We start from the raw sequence: 16804 nt of genomic DNA, 5'->3' as shown, positions 1-16804 counted from the left end.
TTCTAGAGTTCGAGGAGCAACCCCGAGCTTTGCCTCTGGTCCCCCAAGGGCCAGGAACAGGGAGGAAGGATTTCTGTTCTAAAGTCAGGCAGGACGGAGCCCGACAGAGCCGCCTTTCTCAGCTCGACTTCTTTAAGAAGGGAGGGCAGCTCCCGCGCGGTCCAGAACCCGGCTCCGGACTCGGGGCGGGGACTCTAGCTCGAGCTAAACTGCTCTGGTCTCCGGCCCAGCCAGTGGCCGTCGGGGAGGGTGGGAGGTGGAGAGTGTCGGATTAATCCCTTAATTACGCTGTGATCGGCGTGGCACCTGCTTTCCGCCACCCAGCTCCCGGGGGACGAGCGGTGGAGAGAAGGACGAGGGAAGGAGGAGGCACGCGAAGGCACGCGCGTCACCCGGGCGCCGGCCGGCGGGACAGCGGCACCGTGGCTGGGGCGGAGCGCAGAGGCTGCGGAGGGGCTTGCGGCTCCCGGCCCGCGGGTCTCAGACCCAGGGGCCGGGCCCCGAGCCCCCAGCCCCGGTCCCGGCCGGGTCGTGCGATGCTGCGCTACCTGCTCAAAACGCTGCTGCAGATGAACTTGTTCGCGGACTCCCTGGCCACGGACATGTCCAACTCCAGCGACCTGCTCTTCGGCTTCAACTCCTCGGGGGCGGCGCTCAACCACAGCCTGCTGCCCCCCGGAGAGCCTTCTCTCAATGGTAAGCCCCTGCCCCGCGGGGATGTCAGGTCCCGAACGGGGTGAGTGCGAGGGCGGTGTGGAGAGGGGGCCAAGAGCTCCAGCCCCACGTGTGGACTGAGGGGCGCCCTCCAGAGCCTCCCCGGGCGGTGGGCACCAAGGGGTGGTCGGGGGCTTTGAGCACCTGAGTGGGGGGTGGGGGTGTCCGCGGAGAGCGAGGGTCTGGGAGCAGATGGCGGCCGAGTCCATCCCTCCCCAGCTCCCCAGCTCCCCTCCCCAGCTCCCCAGCTCTCCAGCCAAACGCAGGACGTCCCAGCGAGGAGGGCTGCGGCTGGGGGTGGGCAAGATCGAGCTAGAGGCTGCCGGCACCCCTTGCAGGGAGGGCAGCGGAGGGCCGCGGTCGCCGGCGGGCCTGGGCCGAGCCGAGCCACTTGGGGACCCACCCAGGCAGCCGGTTTTCCTCCGGGAACCGAAGTTTGCCAAGAATTCACTTAGGACGAGAGTGAGCGAGCCCAAATGTTGGATGGGTTGGCTAAGAGCTCGACGCAGGCGGCGAGCATTTCAGGAAACTTAACGAGTTTGCCCTTTGGAGATGAGCTCGCAGCCGGCCCACCCGGCAGAACTGTGGCGGGCGGGCAGCGCCGGCGGCCGGGTCGTCAGAGCTAATTACCCTGATTAATAAATGGCTGAGACCGCGCGCTCCTCCCGCGCCGCGGGAACCCGGGAGAGGCCAGAGCTCGCCCTCTGGCGGCCGCGTCGGGAACTCCCGCCTTCCTTGCACCCTGGCCCTGGTTCTCCCTGGTTCTTTCCCAGCCGGGACCAATCGGCTTCCTCCAGCTCGAATTCGGGGTGACTGCTGTGCTGGAGACCCCAGGGTAGGGAGAAAGGAGACCTGAGCGCTCTCTCTCTCTCTCTCTCTCTCTCTCTGTGTGTGTGTGTGTGTGTGTGTGAACTCCAGGTGCTGGGGGGAAGCCCCAGAGCCCCATTAGCATGACCGTTAGCTATTCATTAGCTTCTGTCGAAGCCTCTCCTGAGACCTAGAATGACAGGGATGAAATTCCAGAGAAAGGGCGCTTGCAGCTGTGTCTACAGGAATTAGGGGAAAGGGCCGACCGTCAAGGTGGACTACGTAGGAGGGAGCGGGGAGGAAGACGGGGAAGGAGCTGGGATTATGGTCTCCTGACCTCCCAGATTCCCAGGAGGTTAAGCCGGGAGCCCCGCTCGAAGACGCCTCACACACGCCCGTGCCCCCTAGCGCTCTGGCAGTGTTTTCGGTCTGCGCTGTCGCGGTGAGGTCTGTGGGGAAGGAACTGACGGGAGAAACAAATTCAGGGAGGATGACAATACCCCGATGGTCACCAAAGCAGCACAAATCTTGGCAAAACAGACCCGCCTCTTCCCATCCCGTGCGATGGCTAAGGGCAAAGGGGAAGATTGGGGCGTGGCGCAATCTGATTCAGGCAGAGACTGTAGGAACCAAGGTAAAGTCAAGTGAAGAACCCTTAAGTAATCTTAGAACTGCCACATTTATGGAGCTTCTCCCAAGGGCTTTGCACGCAGTATGATCTTAGGACAACCCCATCGCGACGTCCTCATTCCAGATAAAGAAGCCGAGACTCAGAGAAATTTAATAATTTGCCCACGGTCTTACAGCAGTCAGGGTGGAAGTTTGAGATTCCCGCGCTAGTGGGTTCCAGCCAACCCCCGAATTCTTCATCATTTCAGTGCCGCTCACCATGGGCTTTACCTGAACTGGGCCTGCGATGGGAAGGAGGGGAATTGGGTGAGAATCGGAAGTTTCCATCCAGAAGGGAAGTCCAGAAAATTGCCCTCTTCCCTAAGATTGGAAGAGGGAAACCGATCTTCTCGTCCCTGACCCGTTAAACACACTCTCCCCAGAAGAGCGGCCACTAGGCAACCCACCCAGCTTCCTCTCTATCGGAACTCCTAAGAGTGAGGGCTGGAAGTAAAAAACCCAGTCCCACACCGAGGCTGCAAGCAGAGGTCCCCGCGGATTCTGGAGCGGAGTGGGAGAGGCGGAGTCGGGGTGGGGAGGTGGGGAAGTCTCCTAGACCCGGGTTAGTAAAGGATAGAGATTGCGCGAGACGCAGCGGCGCCTACTGGCCGCCAGGGGTCGCAAAGCCACTTTCGATGAAGCTGGGGTGCGCGAGCGGGAACGGCTCCGGGCTCCTGGGTCGGAAACCACTGCCGAAGATAAGCGAGCAAGTCGTACACCAGTGAGGCGCCGGGGCAGAACAGGCGGCGAACGGATCAGAGAGAACCGGGGAAGGGGAGGAATTCCTTTACCAATGGTTCTTAGCCTCTCTTGGCTACACCCACCTGGAGAACAACCTGCTGAAACCTGTGCCCCCCAGAAAAGAGTTACTCACATTTCCACTATTATTTGCATTGGTTCAATTCCTGAGACTTCACAGGACCCCGAGACATGGTTGTCTGGGGTGTCAACAGAAGGGCTCTGTGCGGGCTCCCAGGCTCCGAGGCCCAGCCCATCGCTCACGCCTTCCCTGTCCTGAGGGACCGCAGGCCTGGCCACATTCTCCGTATCGCTGCCCAGGCGGAGGAGGAGAACCCAGTGCTGGCCTTGGCGTCCAAGTCGCGGAGCAAGGACACCTGTGAGCCAGCGCGGCTGGGGGATGAAACCAAGCAGCCAGAAGCGCGGGCGGCCCTTCACTCCCCACTAGACCTGGCTGGTGGGGACACAGGTGCCTTGACTCCTTGACTTATCTGCCCGTTTTTGGCGCCTCCTTCCGAGCCCAAGAACGTGGGGCGTCTTCTTAGAAGAAGATACCGGCCTCTACAGAGAGAGAGACGGGGGGCAGACAGGGTCCTTTTTTCTCCGGAACCTCCATCTTTCCCCAACTTCCCGGTCTGAAGCTCAGTGTTCCTCCCATCCCCCCAGGGACAAGGGTCGGGCCGGAGGACGCGATGCCGCGCATCGTGGAGCAGCCGCCAGATCTGCTGGTGTCCCGAGGCGAACCGGCCACCCTGCCCTGCCGTGCCGAGGGCCGGCCCCGGCCCAACATCGAGTGGTACAAAAATGGGGCGCGCGTGGCCACCGCGCGCGAGGACCCGCGCGCGCACCGCCTGCTGCTGCCCAGCGGTGCCCTCTTCTTCCCGCGCATCGTGCACGGGCGCCGCGCACGGCCGGACGAGGGCGTCTACACTTGTGTGGCGCGCAACTACCTGGGGGCGGCGGCCAGCAGGAATGCCTCGCTGGAAGTGGCAGGTGAAGGCCTGTGCTCAGCTGGTTGCTCTGGAGCCTGGGGGCCCGCGGGAGGGCGCGGGGCAATCCGGTCCAGAACTGGTCCGGCCTCCGCCGATTCAAAGTTTTCCTTTGGGGCCCTAACTTTGGTTTCTAATGCCCACGCTGGGCCTTTTCCTTTGGGGCCCTAACTTTGGTTTCTAATGCCCACGCTGGGCCTGGTATTTTCGCACCTGTGACGGCGTGGTGGGGGCGTGGGGACCGTAATAGGGGTGGGCAAAAGTAGGTTTACAGCTGCACTGTGCCTTCTTTTGAGTCAATGAAACTATTGTAATAATAACCTACATGTCTTTTTCTATATGAACAACTGTAAGCCTGCTTTCGCTCATCCCTGTTTCCTTCCCCCCCCCCCCCCCCCCCAAGTCCTCCGCGATGACTTCCGGCAGTCTCCTGGGAACCTGGTGGTGGCCGTAGGGGAGCCAGCTGTGATGGAATGCGTGCCCCCGCGCGGCCACCCGGAGCCAGCGGTGTCTTGGAAGAAGGGCAACGTCCCAGTCAAGGAGGACGAGGGCAGGATCACGGTGAGGGCCTTGCCCGGCGGCAGTACGGAGGGGCGGGGTCCCACACCAAGGTTCCGACAGGCGTCTCCTGGAGAAAGGCGAGAACCTGAGGGTCTTGGAAGGCAGGGAACTGTGCTTGGAGCGATAAGGCAGATCTGAGATCAGGGATGAGCTGAGTAGAGGCTGAGGGCGAGCTGCTGAGTGAAGGATACACGAGGACGGGTGAGATGAATTTGGTACTAGACGGCAGGGAGCGTGATGCCCTCGGGACCCCTGGGGGAAAAGACAGACAGGATCCCCACCTTGGGCAAAACAACGGTTCCTTATCTAAAATGGGATTCCTTCCCTAGTTTCTTCCTGAGTTTGTTGTAAAAATCAAATACATAAATGTGTTTTGATGGCTATGAAGGACTAAAGTTACTGTTGTGACTCCACAGATCCGTGGAGGGAAGCTGATGATGTCGCACACACACAAGAGTGACGCGGGGATGTACGTGTGTGTGGCCTCCAACATGGCTGGGGAGCGGGAGAGCGCGGCCGCCGAACTCGTGGTTCTGGGTAGGCGCGTGCAGTTCTGGAGTTCCAGGAGCGGAGCCTGCGGGGTAGCAGCGGTGCAGACCCGCAGCTGTTCGCTCACTCCCACTGCACAGAGCGCCCCTCGTTTCTGCGGAGACCGGTGAATCAGGTGGTCCTGGCTAATGCCCCTGTGGATTTCCCATGCGAGGTGCAGGGGGATCCCCCGCCTCGCCTGCATTGGCGCAAGAACGACGGAGAACTGCCCACGGGCAGGTGAGCATCCCCTTCCTCCCACCTAGGAGGAGACCCAACCTGGCTCAAGAGTGTGCCCTGCCCTCGAAAACTGGAAGGCAGATACCTCCTCACACAGAGAAGTCTGTGTGCAGAGCCTCTGGCCCCGCCCTCCCCAGTCCCCTCCTCCACAGTCCCCACCTCCATTCGTGGAGCTCCTGTCCCTGTAGAGGCCAGCGGGCCTCGGTACCCTGCCCTGGCGTCCGTCCTGGGGGAGACAGAAGGGGTCTGTAGCCATGGCCAACTCAGCCTGGGGGCGGGGAGTGGAGCAGGTACGAGATCCGGAGTGACCACAGCCTTTGGATTGGCCGTGTGAGTGCTGAAGATGAGGGGACCTACACCTGTGTGGCAGAGAACAGCGTGGGCCGAGTGGAAGCATCTGGCTCCCTCAGTGTTCACGGTGAGGCCCCGCCCCTGGCAGGGGTGGAGCCAGGGAAGGTGGCGGGTGGGCTGCAGTAGAGAACGAAGGAGAAAGGACGAGCCAGACCTGTGGGGTCACCTGAGTCTTGGAGGAGAAAGAGGAGACAGCTAAACAGGCTTGAGTAAGAGGTGGATGAATATCTGCTCCTACTTAAGCCAAGCTTGGGCCTCTCTCTCCTCTTCCCTCAGCCTCCTTCTTAGCAGCCCTGACTCCCTGTTCCGTTTCTCTCTCTCCTTGCCAGTGCCACCTCAGCTGGTGATCCAGCCCCAGGACCAGCTGGCAACCACTGGAGAGAGCGTGACTTTCCAGTGCGAGACCAAAGGAAACCCCCCGCCTGCCATTTTCTGGCAGAAGGAGGGAAGCCAAGTAGGTGCCAGCTTCTCCTCTGGGTCTTAGCCTCCGCTCTTCTCCATTCTGCAAACTTCTCTCGGGATCCTGCTTTACCTTCGGTCCTCCCAGGAACACTTGCAGATTATTTAGGAGGATTAAATAAGATTATAATTATAAAAAGACCTGGGGTGTATACAATGCTTTTAAAATAAATGACACTGTATTTAGGTGGTAGGGAACAGTCTTGTATAGTAATTCCTTGGAATCTTTCTCTGTGGGTCAAGTCTGTCCCATGGATGCAGCAAATCCAATTAGATGCCCCTTCCCCAGACCCCCGGTGCCTGGGCTTTCATACACTGCTCTGGAGAGCAAGTGGCACAGCGCCAAAGTCGCTCAGGGCAGAACTCGGCTTCCTCTTCTAGTTGTTACAGGCCTCCACCAGGGGGCGCCCGTAGTCACTCTCTTCAACGTTAGCAAACAAATCCCAGAACACACAGCTGGATTGAACATTAACTGAAGTAACAACCTAAGTGAGTTCCTGTAAGGGAAGGGTGGAATCTTGCTACTAAAAAACAAGATCAGTATAATAAAATGAGTTGCATTAACCCCACCCCCCTGGGAAACCAGGCCACCTATGACCTCATTCCAAATCCGCTGCCGAAATTTTCCCAACGTCTCTAGCATCCAAGTCTGTTGCATTTTCGTTAGATTCTGAAATGAATAAAACCGCTGATGGTAGTAGAGGGTGGGAATGGGTGTCACCCAGGGGCTCAGCATGGTGCCATTTACCCTGAGACCCAAACCTACCTCACTACGTTCCAAGTATGTATCTAATGTAAGATGTTAGAGCCAGAAAGAAGGGGAAAGTATTGAACATTTATCACACAGTGTAGTAAAAGAGTTTCGCATGATTACTTCATTTAGTCTTCATGACTATCTAAGAGTCATATTTGGGAGAATTGGGCCTCAGGAAGTTTAAACAGCTTGTACAGAGTTGGGAAGTACATCCCAGGATCATCTAATAAAACCGCTCATTTTTGTGAACAGGTTTAACTAGTTTGTGCAAGATCATGGACTTGCCTGGGGACAGAGCAGGAATTGGACCCTTAGGGAGGCTCTGGCTTCGGGCATTGATGGGAATGGGGAGCCCTCTGCCAACCGTCTGCTCTTTCCCTACCTTGGTTCCCTGCTCTGTCCCCAGGTCCTGCTTTTCCCCAGTCAGTCCCTTCAGCCCACAGGGCGCTTCTCAGTCTCTCCCAGAGGCCAGCTGAACATCACCGCAGTGCAGAGTGCGGATGCTGGCTACTATGTGTGCCAGGCTGTCAGTGTGGCTGGCAGCATCCTGGCCAAGGCCCTGCTGAAGGTGAAAGGAGGTATGTGCGTATGGTGATAAGACAGGACCTGTGGCCTGGAAGGAAACGGTGGCTTAAAGAGATCTGTTTTTCTTGGATTCTCCACAATATGTCTGTAAGGGGTGGGGCGTGCTCTTCAAAGACAGGTCCTTGAAATTTGGAAGTTAGGCATGGCAGTCACTAATCAATGGCTGGTTCCGGGCAGAGGCTACAGCTGGTTATGGAGGCCACATCTCTGGGGGAGGGAGAGATGTGGGGGAGGAAGAGACATGAAGGAGCCAAGAACGGGGACAAGGCACTGGGTGCCTGAACCAAGGATCCTTCTCGGAGACACCCAAGTTCTTCCTCTCTCAGCCTCGATGGAAAGGCTGCCTCCCATCATTCTCCGGGGACCAGCAAATCAGACACTGGCACTTGGCTCCTCTGTGTGGCTGCCATGCAGAGTGACCGGGAACCCTCAACCTAGTGTCCAGTGGAAGAAGGATGGGCAGTGGCTGCCGGGGTATGACCCCCAGCTCAACCTGATGGCCAATGGTACCCTGTATATCACCAGCGTGCAGGTAGGTCTCACCCTGGGGCCCAAGGAGCTGAGAATGCCCAACTCCAGGGAATACCTGTTGGGACTTGAACTCCATTTTAACCCTCTGCTCCCTTGGACCGCCTAAAGTGTGCAGCCTCCTCCTCGTCCTTCTGAATACCCGCCTCCACCCTCACACCCTCCCTTGTTCCATGCCCAGTTTGCCGGTCCTCTCCCCTCCCCGACAGGAGGCGCACATGGGCTTCTACAGCTGTGTGGCCCAGAGTTCCACAGGGGAGGCGACCTGGAGTGCTTGGCTTAGGAGGCGGGGTGAGTTTCTCCTCCGTCCCCTTCTTTGCTAGCACTTTTCTCCAAACGTCCTTCAAGGCAGTCAGTACTAGCCGAACCCCAGGGCTGGCTTTATCTTCCCAATGCCATGGCCATGGTAGTGGGAGGAGGGAGGCGGATGTGAGTAGCACGTGCACTGTGTCCCTTTCTACACCATCACTGTCACAGCTCCTCTGTGTTAGTGTTCACGGCTCCTCTGGGGAGAAGGTGGGTTACATTCTTTCCCCATTCTTCTACTTAAGCATTATCTCCTTACTGCAGAAGATGGGGGAGATTTACCAGACCCTCCTACAGAACCCAGTACCCCTCCAGGGCCTCCCTCTCAGCCAGTGGTCACCGAGGTCACCAAGAACAGCATTACCCTGACCTGGAAGCCCAACACACAGGCCGGGGCCACAGTTACCTCTTATGTGATAGAGGCCTTCAGGTACAAAGTTTTGAGTGCAAGCCTGGAAAGTTAAAAGGAGGGAACCCGGTGTCCTTAAGGTCTTTGCTGTTGTGGGGAAGGGCTTGCCAGTTCCCTCTCCAAGGGTGAGGAGGTGTAGGGGGGGGGTCATAGAGAGTGGGTGAGCCCCGGCTGGTGTGGCTCAGTGGATTGAGCACCAGCCTGCAAGCCAAAGGGTTGCTGGTTTGATTCCCAGTCAACCCACATGCCTGGGTTGTGGGCCAGGTCCCCAGTAGGGGGCATATGAGAGGCAACTACACATTGGTGTTTCTCTCCCTAAAAAAAAAGAGAGAGAGAGAATGAGAGGGAATAAGCAGGTTGCAGGTCCCTGGGCTCAGACAACTTTGTTACTTCATTTCCATTGCAGCCCAGCAGCCGGCAACACATGGCGGACGGTGGCAGATGGTGTGCAGCTGGAGACACACACCGTCAGCGGTCTGCAGCCCAATACCATCTACTTGTTCCTGGTGCGCGCCGTGGGAGCCTGGGGCCTCAGTGAGCCCAGCCCCGTCTCTGAGCCCATCCGCACCCAGGGTCCCTGGCTCGTGGGTACGACATGTCACACTGCACATGGCACGGTGGCAGCTCTTCCCTGCTGTGCCAGGGCTACACTGGTGGCTGGCAGGTCATGCTTCCCTCTCACTGAGTGAACAGGAGGAGAATGAGGAGGAGGCAAAGGAAGGGGAGGGGAAGAGGAGAAGGGGAGGGAGAGGGGTCAGGGAAGAAAAAGGAGGGGAAGAAGAGAGAGAGGCAGTGGTGGGGGGCGGGGTGTGATTCAGCCACCTCGGTGACTCCTCACTTCTGAGTCTCTCATCCATGGAGCATGTAGAGAGTCAGGACTCCCCCCCCCCCCAAGCCCCTCTCGACCCTGGGGTGTGCCCTGGAGCACTAAGCAGTGCAATCTGTGGGGCGGGGCCAAGGCAGGACTTAGCACACGGTCAGTCCTGACTGCCTGTGCCTGCGGGACCCTGCTGAGTGGGCTCTTTGGTCAATAGACAGCAACCCTTCCAGGCCAGTGGAGGACACGTGGAGAGGCCAGCCAGGACTGGCAGAAGTGGCTGTGCGAATGAAGGAGCCTGTAGTCCTTGGGCCCCAGACCCTGCAGGTGTCCTGGACTGTGAGTGTGCCGCAGGGATGAGGTGAAGGGCACAGATAATGGTGGGGGATGTAGGGGCCTCCAAGAATGGGTACAGGAGAGTGGGCAGTGAGCGGCCGGGGAAGCTGGGTACATGGGGGAGGGGCTGGGCTGGGAGGACTTGTGTGGCCCTAGCTTCTCCTGGTGTGCTTCCTCTTGTTTCCTACAGGTAGACGGCCCCGTCCAGCTGGTGCAAGGTTTCCGGGTGTCTTGGAAGGTGGCAGGTCCTGATGGGGGGAGCTGGACAGTGCTGGACCTACAGTCCCCAAGCCAGCAAAGTACTGTGCTCAGAGGACTCCCCCCAGGGACCCGAATTCAGATCAAGGTGCAAGCCCAAGGCCAGGAGGGGCTGGGTGCTGACAGTCTCTTGGTGACTGGGAGCATTCCCGAAGAGGGTAAGGGGGTGGGGCACCAAGCTGCTGGATGTACAGGAGGGAGGTGGGAGTGGGAGTTTGCAGGGGCAGAGCCAGGCAGGTGGGTGGGAAGGGGGTACCTTCGTTCCCTAAGGTGTTAGAGCTGGGAGGGGGGAGCTTGGGGCCTGAGGGGCAGCTTGCAATGACTGTGTCCTGCTCACCGAGTTCCACCCTGGCCAGCCCCCAGTGGTCCCCCCCAGGGAGTGGCAGTGGCCTTGGGGGGTGAAGGCAACAGCAGTGTCACTGTGTCCTGGGAACCTCCACTCCCCTCCCAGCAAAATGGGGTCATCAAGGAATACCAGGTACAGGGTGTGCAAACGGACTGGGCAGGAGGGAGAGGAGGACCCGGGGCTACAATTAGGAGCATCTAGTGCTGGCTTTGTGGCTGGGGATGGGGCTTTGGGAGGGGAGAGAGGTTTCAGTGTTCCATCTAGGCTGAGTTATGCCTGGCTGAGCCCCGGTGTGCCGTTCAGAGCGCCGAGTTTCCACGTGAGGCCAGAATCCCGTTTCTGACTCTCACCCTGGATCTCGGCTCTCCCAGATCTGGTGCCTGGGGAATGAGAGCCGCTTCCACCTCAATCGGTCCGCGGCGGGTTGGGCGCGCTCTGCGGTGCTCCAGGGACTGCTGCCAGGTGTCCCCTACCGGACCCAGGTCGCAGCGGCCACCAGCGCTGGCGTGGGTGTGGCCAGTGCCCCGGTGTCTGTGCAGCTGCGTGAGTCTGGAGGTGGGGGGTGGTGGGCGGCCGGGGCTGGAAAGTGAAGGGGGTCCCGGAATGGCTCCTGGGTTTCCGGGCCGCTCATGGCTCTGACCCCCACAGCAACCCCACCGGAACTGGAGCCCGCGCTCGAGGTGGGCCAGGGGCTGGCGGAGCGGCTGGCCAGGGTGCTGCGACAGCCGGCCTTCCTGGCAGGCGGTGGTGCAGCCTGTGGGGCGCTGCTCCTCGGGCTCGGTGGCGCCCTCTGCCGGCGCCGCAGGCAGCGCAAGGAACTCAGCCACTACACAGGTGAGAGCGGCGCGGGGCACAAGATTGAGGAGCCTTCGGAACTCCTAGGGAAGAGTGGGCGTGGAGGGGGCGGGGCGTGGAGGGGGCGGGGCCTGAGTCTGGGGGTAGGGTAAGACTTGACCTTAAGATGCCTTTTTTTTTTAAAAGTCTGGCAAGGATTTATTAGGATGCTTATTAGTCACAGTGAATGAAAAGCCATGGACAGAAGAACCAAGATCTCCAGATTCTGGCACTGGGCTTAAAACACTAGTTAGAAGCTAATAAACACTATCTTACCTAAGTCCCAATCTTACCTCAACCAGAGACACCATGAGCATAGAAATGAGATGCCCACACACTCCCCAGACTGCTTACCTAGGCAGTCAGTGTCCGTAAATGGGGGCCAGTCTGGAGAAGAAACACACTCGTGGGGGCGGACCTGGTAGGAGGGGTGTGGCCAGCAGCCCAGGCAGTAAATTGCTGGGAGGGGGTTTGGGTGGAGCCCTCCGCCAGCTGTAGGGTGGAGGCCAGTTGTACTCGTCCTTTTAGTAAAGGACGAGTCTGGAGAGATCTGAGAACCTCTGGATCAGTGGTTCGCAATCTTGGCTACACATGGGAATCACTTGGGGAGCTTCAAAGAAAACACCAATGTCCAAGTCCCTCTCACTCCTAGGAATTCTGATGAAATTGGTCCAGGGTGCAGCCTGGGTGGTGGAATTGGATCGGGGCCAAGGAGTGGCTGAGAGTGTGGATATCTCTGACCCTTTTCCCATTCCCCCTCTTCTTTCTCCCCTGGGATCCTTTTCGGTAGCCTCCTTTGCCTACACACCTGCAGGTAAGCCACCATGGGCTGCCTGCCCCGTGGGGTTCAGACCCTAGCACAGGCTCTTCTCTGACCCAGTCTCCCCTCATCCTCCCCAGTGTCCTTCCCACACTCGGAGGGCCTCTCGGGAGCCGGTTCCAGGTGATTCTCTCAAGTCATCTCCCAAGCATCGTCCCTTCCACCTTGCTCTCCAGGCCTCACTGCCCCATCTGCCCCAGACTCCATCACTACTGCTGTCCTACCGCCCTTGACCCTCTCCGTCCTCCCCCACTTTCCCTGGCCTCCCAGACTCTCTGCCCCAATCTTCGCATGCTCTCCCTCAGGCCACCAGTGGGCCTTGGCCCTGCTCCCTACCCTTGGCTGGCAGACTCCTGGCCCCACCCATCTCAAAGCCCCTCAGCCCAGGAACCCAGGGGAAGCTGCCGCCCCAGCAATCCCGACCCAGACGACAGATATTACAATGGTGAGGAGTTCTAATTCCCTCAAGGGCCCACCTGGCCCAGCACCCTTCTCTTCTCTCAACCTACTGGGGTACACTGAAGGGAGCTGAGGAGCCCTTGTTTTTCAAGGCTGGTGAGCCCCCAGGAGGATGTGAATTGGGGGAGTGAACCCTGCACCCTGGCTTGGGAAGTAAGGTTTGGGGCAGGGAAAGAAGCGGCCTGGTGGGCTTTCCTTTTGCCCCCCATTCTCCTGTTGTCCTCTGTTTTTCCGTGTCTTCCCTTGCCTCCTCTCCTGCACCTCCCTCTTTCTCCTCCTCAGAAGCTGGAATCTCCCTCTACCTGGCTCAGACGGCCCGGGGCGCTGCTGCCTCTCCAGAGGGTCCTGTCTATAGCACCATTGACCCTGCTGGGGAGGAGCTGCAGACCTTCCATGGGGGCTTCCCCCCAAACTCCTCAGGGGACCCCGGAACCTGGAGCCCCTATGCTCCCCCGGAATGGAGCCAGGGAGACAGCGGTACAGGTCCAGTTCTTTGTGCCCCACGCTTCCCCTCTGGGACCTAGCCCAGCACTTCTGACAAGTCTCACCTCGGCCTCCTTCCTGCCCAAATCTTGGTGTGCCCTGTCCTCCTCTCCTCAGGACCCAGGGGAGGCAAAGGGAAGCTTCTGGGGAAACCCGTGCAGATGCCTTCCCTCATCTGGCCAGAAGCCTTGCCACCCCCTCCTCCTTCCTGTGAGCTGAGCGGCCTCGAGGAACCTGAGGAAGAGCGTGAGGACGGGTAAGGATGCATCCTACTACAGACGCCCTACGCATGGAGCCAGCCCAGGGCCACCTACAGGGTGGGGGCAGAGAGCTGAGCGGAGAAGGGAAGTGGTGACAGGAAGGCCATCCCCACCCTCCTGCCTCTTTCCCCCAGCTCAGAGCCAGAAGAGTGGTGCCCGCCAGTGCCTGAGAGGAGCCACCTGGCAGAGCCCAGCTCCAGTGGAGGGTGCTTGGTCCCTGTGTCCCGAGGGGAGACCCCTTCTCCCACACCTTCCTATGGACAGCAGTCCACAGCCACTCTGACCCCCTCACCTCCTGACCCTCCCCAGCCCCTCACTGACATTCCCCACCTCCACCAGGTGCCCAGGTAGGGAGGCCTAGAGCCCCTTGCACATTCTAGGCCCTCAGTACATACCTGTTCAGTGGACGGATGGGTGGAGGGGTCTGGGCTGCAGAGGTCTCATGGCTGTATGAGGGTGGAAGTGTGGTTCGGGGAGGAACCTGGAGGCTAACGAGGTCTCTCACCCCCTTCGGATGGTTTCTCCATTGGAGGGACTTTGCAAGCTCCTGGGGTGTTTCGAAGACGTGGCTCTCCTCGTGCTCCGCGAGCCCAGGAGCCCGGGTGGGGCTGGCTCTGTGTCGTTCACCTGGGTACTAGGCTGAGTGTCTGACACAGTGCCTGGCACGTAGCAGACACGCAGTGTTTGTCAAGTGAACACATGCTAAGGCCTTATGTCATTGCAGGAGGGTGCCCCTTGAACCAAGTTCCCCTCTCAGTGGGTCCCAGCCCGCTCTGAATAGCCATGAAGCGAGGCCGGTAGGCCTGGCGGCTGGCCCCACAGCCTCCCAACACTTCAGCCCCAGCCCTGTCCCCAGCGCAGCCAGCAGTGCCCCAGGTGAGTCTGCAGCGCCTCAGCTCGTCCTGCCACCCCCACCCCAGAGCTTGTTCCCCCCCCAGATCTCTCACGTTGCTCCTCTCTGGTCTCCTAATGTCACAGGGAGGACCAGACAGGTGCCTGGGGAGAGCACTCCTCCACTCCAAGGGGCCCGTGCCCAGATGCGGAAGAAGCCTAAGGCTGTTCCCTACAGGCGGGAGCACAGTCCTGGGGGTGAGGGGGCCATGGGCCTGGGGGATGGTGACGGTCAGTAGTGGAGACAGGGAAACCAAGGGTGAGCCCTGGAGGCTGGGGGTGGTGTGTGTGTTGGGGGGGAGGGCGGAGCAGGCCAACCCAAATCTTGGGCTGTTCAGTCACAGCCTCCTGGTGCCCTGGAATGGGGGTGGGAAAGGCTGGTACCAGGGAAGCAGGAGGCTCTGCTGAAACAGGCCTCTCCGCAGACTTGCCCCCACCACCCTTGCCGCCACCGGAGGAAGAGGCAAGCTGGGCCTTGGGGCTGAGGGCAGCAGGCAGCATGTCTTCCTTGGAACGGGAGCACAGTGGGGAGAGAAGAATGGTGCAGGCGGGGGCCCTGGGGGTCCATCGGGGCCCTCTCCCAGATGGTAAGGAGGGCCAGGACAGGCTGGAGGGCCACTGCTATGTGAGAAGTCCGGCTTTAGGACCGGGGCTTGAAAGGACAGTACAGACCGTGCCATCGATAAACTAGCTCCAACCCAGTGCAACCCTCGCTTTCAGCTGGGTCCCTGAATTTGATCAGCAGCAAAGACACTTGTCTCTCCAGCTGCCCTTGAGCAAAATCCCCTGAGGTTCCCAAGGACTGAAGCCCCAGTGAGGAAAGAGCAGGGATGGGTATTCTGTCCCTCCTTCCCCAAGGACAGAGTTCCCTGCAGGTTTCTGAACACACATTATATCAAGGCCTTGGGCTGGGCACTCTGATTCTGAGCCCCTGGGATGACCCGAGCCCTTTGCCCGTCCTCAACTCTTCTCCCAGAGCTGGGATGGCAGTTGGGGTGGCACAGCGACCGGGTGGTGGCATTCTGCCACTGCCCAGGCCCAGCTGCCTTTGTCTCTTGTGCTGCAGAAGAGGCCTGGCCCCCTTACAGCCGACCGAGCTTCCTGTCTCGGGGCCAGGCCGCCAGCACCTGCTCCACCGCTGGCAGCAACTCTTCCAGAGGCTCCAGCAGCTCTCGGGGCTCCCGGGGCCCTGGACGAAGCCGCAGCCGCAGCCGCAGCCGGAGCCAGAGCCAAAGGCCAGGACGGAAATGCCGAGAGGTGGGGGCTAGGGCTCACGAAACTGGGAGCAGAGGGCTAGGGAGGGTGGACCAAGGAATGACTGGAAGAGGAGGATGAGGAGGCTTGCAGGATGTGAAAAGGAGGGGGCCCAGGAGTGAGGAGCAGGAGGAATCCTGGAGAACGGTGGCAAAGGTCAAGGCAAGATGACACATTGTACAGGAGGCTGGGGTCCCATAGAAGTGGATCAGGGGCACATGTGCCACTGATGAGAAAAGAGGCACATCCCCTCTTGTGGCCTGTTTGCTCTGGGCCAGGCCTTGCAAAGCATCCTTTCTCTCTCTCTCTCTCTCTTTAGGAACCAAGATAACCCTTGAGATAACCTTTCATGAGAATATCCGCAGTTCCATGGGGAACAGCTGGCTTGTCCCTGGGCCAGGAGCCTGGATGGCAGCCCCTCCCTTGGTACACGAGGGGCTGGGAAGAGGAGCAGGCAGCGGTCTCTTCCCTCCCAGCAGTGAAGTAGGGCTCCCTGAACAATTGGCCTAGGAGCCAGAGAGACAGCTCCTTCATTGCCACCTCTTCTGACCTGAGACCCATTTGCAAAAAAGACAATAAAGAGTCTGATCAGAGTTCTTGGCTGTTTGTCTGCTTTTTGCAGGATGGGGGGGAAGGCAGCCGCCAGGGGGCGTGGATCAGTGCACTTCCTTTTGAACTTCTCTGTCAAAACTCTGCTTGAGAACAGGGCTGAGACCCGACCCGTCCTGCCTCCCAAAGGAGCCGAAGTCACTGTCCCCTCAGTTACAATCAGAGGGACTTGCCAAATGACCAACCAGAGGAAACTTGTCCTGCCCTTGGAGAACTAAGCCAGGCTCTCCCTTCGTGCCTCCTCGGGGCGGGGGGTGTGTGTGTATCTTCTCTCGTGCAAGGAAACATGCCCTGGTAATAATTTTTACAACTGAAAGAAAGGGGGAGCTGATGAAGAAACCTGGCCAAGAAGGAAAAATAGGCTTTTCAAACCCCTGGCCCCCTCCTGACAGAGGGTGTGTGCACAGTCACCGCCTGGCCCAATTTGGCCAGGTGGTGATTGGTTTGGCCATGAATGCCATAGTCCCTGTCATCCCATCAGTCAGTGCCACTCACTGGTTGGCTGAGGCCTGTTTCCTCCTTGTCTGTTCTGCCCTGGGCTCAGCAGCCTTCCTGGGCTCTCAGGGCATTGCCCTGCCCTCTGGGCCCAGGCTCTGACTTTTCCAGCCACTTTGGCCTAAGTGCGTACAAATCCCCTTTCCTCTTTCCGTCTATAGTGAGCAGGGCTGGAATGTTTTTCAAAGGAATTTTACCAGGAAGCTAAAAGAAAAGCAAAATCCTTACAAGGAAAAGCAGTGAGAGAGGGAGGTGTACCTGCAGCACTGGTCCCTGCCCCCGCCCCCCCCCCCCATGCCCGGCT

At 59.3% G+C, this 16804-nt stretch overlaps 1 protein-coding gene across 3 annotated transcripts; it reads left to right on the top strand.

The window, feature by feature from the left end:
- The first annotated feature begins 451 nt into the window (after nucleotides 1-451).
- On the top strand, nucleotides 452-15980 carry ROBO3 (roundabout guidance receptor 3). 3 transcript variants are annotated; one of them, XM_037038251.1, is made up of 28 exons: nucleotides 452-696; nucleotides 3595-3921; nucleotides 4321-4478; nucleotides 4895-5015; nucleotides 5108-5246; nucleotides 5537-5664; nucleotides 5927-6051; nucleotides 7217-7388; nucleotides 7722-7927; nucleotides 8133-8214; nucleotides 8494-8659; nucleotides 9045-9226; nucleotides 9673-9794; nucleotides 9982-10207; nucleotides 10406-10527; nucleotides 10767-10938; nucleotides 11044-11229; nucleotides 12020-12043; nucleotides 12130-12172; nucleotides 12355-12494; nucleotides 12791-12985; nucleotides 13109-13247; nucleotides 13386-13457; nucleotides 13976-14127; nucleotides 14230-14340; nucleotides 14568-14729; nucleotides 15209-15399; nucleotides 15716-15980. In XM_037038251.1, exons 1-28 carry the CDS (start codon nucleotides 537-539, stop codon nucleotides 15725-15727), a joined length of 4035 nt encoding a protein of 1344 aa, XP_036894146.1. In that variant the 5' UTR covers nucleotides 452-536; the 3' UTR covers nucleotides 15728-15980. The 3 variants fall into 3 exon arrangements, with proteins under 3 accessions (XP_036894146.1, XP_036894145.1, XP_036894147.1); XM_037038250.1 differs by having other exon boundaries at nucleotides 13386-13598; XM_037038252.1 differs by lacking the exon at nucleotides 12791-12985 and having other exon boundaries at nucleotides 13386-13598.
- The last annotated feature ends 824 nt before the right edge of the window (nucleotides 15981-16804 follow it).

The sequence above is a fragment of the Sturnira hondurensis genome, unplaced genomic scaffold (genome assembly GCF_014824575.4).
Source record: "Sturnira hondurensis isolate 20B ecotype Veracruz unplaced genomic scaffold, ASM1482457v3 Scaffold0024152, whole genome shotgun sequence".
Classification (NCBI taxonomy): domain Eukaryota; kingdom Metazoa; phylum Chordata; class Mammalia; order Chiroptera; family Phyllostomidae; genus Sturnira; species Sturnira hondurensis.
The sequence above is the reverse complement of the archived record's forward strand: the minus strand, read 5'-3'. Positions and strand labels throughout refer to the sequence as shown.